Genomic DNA, 2,627 nt, shown 5'->3' with positions numbered 1-2,627 from the left:
CAAACGGAATGACAAACTTATATATACCCTTCTCACGAAGGTGAAGGGTATAATAAATCAATAAACCTGAATATCTCTTCAAGTAATATAAATAACCTACATTCGGATCATAAATGGATTTTTGGCGATTTTTTTAAAAAATTTTAGACCCGAGGTGGCCAACTTTGAGGGGCTACGTACTTGCCCCCATTAGAGCTAGGAAGCTGAACAAAAGTAAATCAACTCGAAAGCAACTCAGCTCAAACCATGTGAAATTTCGTAATAATATCTCCAATAGTTCCCAAGATACCGAATTATTTCCAAAAAAGTAATTATATAACAAAAAAATTAAGCATATAACTAAATTTGGAGAAATTTTTGGCATACCACCACGTGATGGCCAATGATATATAGTAAGTAATGAAAATCATTTTTTAGGTCATTTGGAATCAAAAACATCACGCACCAACACCAACTTCTAAAATAAACCAAAAGTGTGAGGGATACTAAAATTATTTTTAGAACTATGTCCGCAGTTATTATTAATTATAAAAATAACTTAACGAAGGAATAAAATGTATTGTATTTTAAAAAAATTTAAAATATTTAATGAAAACTTTATTTTTATTGCGTTTGGTGCGTGAACTTTTTTAACAAACGCGAAAAAATAATAACATGGTTTTTCATATTTTGTAATGCTCTATTCGACTATGCTATGCCAATTTGCATTTTTGCAAAAAATGTCAATAGTTATATCCCTAATGTACATACATATATATATTACTTTTTACAATAACAATCTTCTGATATCTGATGCACAATATCTTAATGAAAATTAATTTAATTACTCTATTTGCTGTTTAATGATCTGTATCCATTTTGTATAAAGATCCTCTGCGTTGCTCTCACAAATAATACTGTATTTGGGTTTATTCGGATCCGTTACTTGAAGGGAAAACGTGCTATTGTTCAACTCCTTCAGTTCCAACATATTTATCTGTTAAATGAAAGAGAGTAGTTTTGGATGTTTTCTTTAAATCTGAGATAATCTCTAAATTACCGGTATCTGCAGATAAGACTTGTAAATACTGCTATATTTATGTTGTTTCCTTTTCGTAAATAAGATCAACCGCCTGAAAATAAATACGTATAATTGGCGTAGTTTCCCATTGTAGGTACACATTAGAGAACCGCAATGTAAAAGTTTTCCTTGGGCCAATAAAATACCATCGAACTTTGTTAAATCAGTAAAACAGGGTATTTTATCTAATTCGTAAAAACAATTCTGTTGAAAATACTATAAAATTAATAAAATTTTTTAAAAACTTAATGTGAAATTTACCTCAATCATGGTTAATGCTTCTTTTATACAGTTTGCATCCTCAACTAAATTTTTATTTGTAAGCTGTTTTACAATTTCATTGAGCAGCATTTTGAAACGACATATTCTTTGTGCGGGAGCTCTAATGAAGTCTTTTATCTGTAACAAGACATTTATCAAAAAAAAAAAAAAAAATTGATTTGGAAATGTCGCAATAACTCCATAGGGTGGGTATATGTGTGTAAAATTCTGAAGACATCTTTCATGGAATGAATGATATATGTACATTTATAAATTTAAATTTATTACTTACACTATTTTTTTGCTTCAACATCTTTTGGATTTGATCAAAATAATTAATGTACTTTTCGATCAGATAATTCGATATTGGTATATTGCTGATGTATTTTTGATACATGTCAAATTGAGATTTATTCTGGATGAAAACTTTACTCAAACCAGGAAAAGAATCTGAATTGTCCTTCAATGCTTCTAAAAAATAACTGGAATGAAATAATCGTAAATAATAAATCATTTAGGTCAAATTTGCAATAACATGAAATGCATAAGACAACACAATTAAACTGACATTATATCTTCCGATTCTGATCATATTTGGTCATTTCAATTATTATTTAATTTCGAAAATATTTACGTTTGTGTATCTTTAAATATTCGTATCTTATAAAGTTGATCCCAAAGGGATCAAATCATTAGTGCTTGAAAACTTGACTCCAAATCTCATTAACTAGCTACTTCAATTTAAGAAGAGTAAACATAGATAAACATTTTATTGCACTTACTTTTTATGCCAATCATGGATTTCAGTAATATTGCCAAATATCGAATCAGCATCGTATTTCTTCAAATCTTCAGGTACAGGAATTTTACTAATTTCATTAAAGTACTCAACCATGTAGCTATAAAACCAGAAAGGGTCTCATTTTATATTATCATGATCAACTTTTAAGATCTCAGCGATCATTTATTTACCCACTGACAACTTTGTTCAATGTATTTATATAGCACTCTTCAGTGGCTATTAATTCGGCTATAAGTGGATTTGATAAACCTTCCATTTGCGTAAAATATTGTTTAGCAATTTATTAAATGTTTGGATAAATCGATCTGAATCATTTAAAGATTACAATTACAATGAGGTATTGCTCTTAAGGAGGTTTGTTGCAATACATTATCTATAAAGAATTTTAACCGCAAAGTACTTATAAATACATATTATAGAAATTCATGCAATGTAAATATATATGTATGTGGATTTATAAATGAAAAGAGAATGATTGAATTTGTAACACAATTGAGCCAGTTT

At 28.5% G+C, this 2,627-nt stretch overlaps 1 protein-coding gene across 1 annotated transcript; it reads right to left on the bottom strand.

Moving 5' to 3' along the window:
* Positions 1 to 658: 658 nt before the first annotated feature.
* Positions 659 to 2,379, bottom strand: LOC135952657 (rho guanine nucleotide exchange factor 25-like). The gene is made up of 6 exons (XM_065502673.1): positions 2,294 to 2,379; positions 2,104 to 2,220; positions 1,614 to 1,803; positions 1,322 to 1,459; positions 1,040 to 1,264; positions 659 to 976 (listed from the first exon to the last, which is right to left on the bottom strand). Exons 1-6 carry the CDS (start codon positions 2,377 to 2,379, stop codon positions 824 to 826), a joined length of 909 nt encoding a protein of 302 aa, XP_065358745.1. The 3' UTR covers positions 659 to 823.
* Between the last annotated feature and the right edge of the window lie 248 nt (positions 2,380 to 2,627).

This window comes from Calliphora vicina, chromosome 2 (assembly GCF_958450345.1).
Source record: "Calliphora vicina chromosome 2, idCalVici1.1, whole genome shotgun sequence".
NCBI classification, from domain to species: Eukaryota; Metazoa; Arthropoda; class Insecta; order Diptera; family Calliphoridae; genus Calliphora; species Calliphora vicina.
Note: the sequence above shows the minus strand (reverse complement) of the source record. Positions and strands in the feature narration are given on the sequence as shown.

What these genes read in the sequence shown, in the direction of transcription:
- LOC135952657 (XM_065502673.1), bottom strand. Translation starts at nt 2,379, where the DNA reads ATGGAAGGTTTATCAAATCCACTTATAGCCGAATTAATAGCCACTGAA. An exon ending in TGTTGAAGCAAAAAAATAGT is followed by an intron (nt 1,460 to 1,613) that starts GTAAGTAATAAA and finishes GTCTTGTTACAG; the next exon opens with ATAAAAGACTTCATTAGAGC. An exon ending in AGTCTTATCTGCAGATACCG is followed by an intron (nt 977 to 1,039) that starts GTAATTTAGAGA and finishes TTCATTTAACAG; the next exon opens with ATAAATATGTTGGAACTGAA.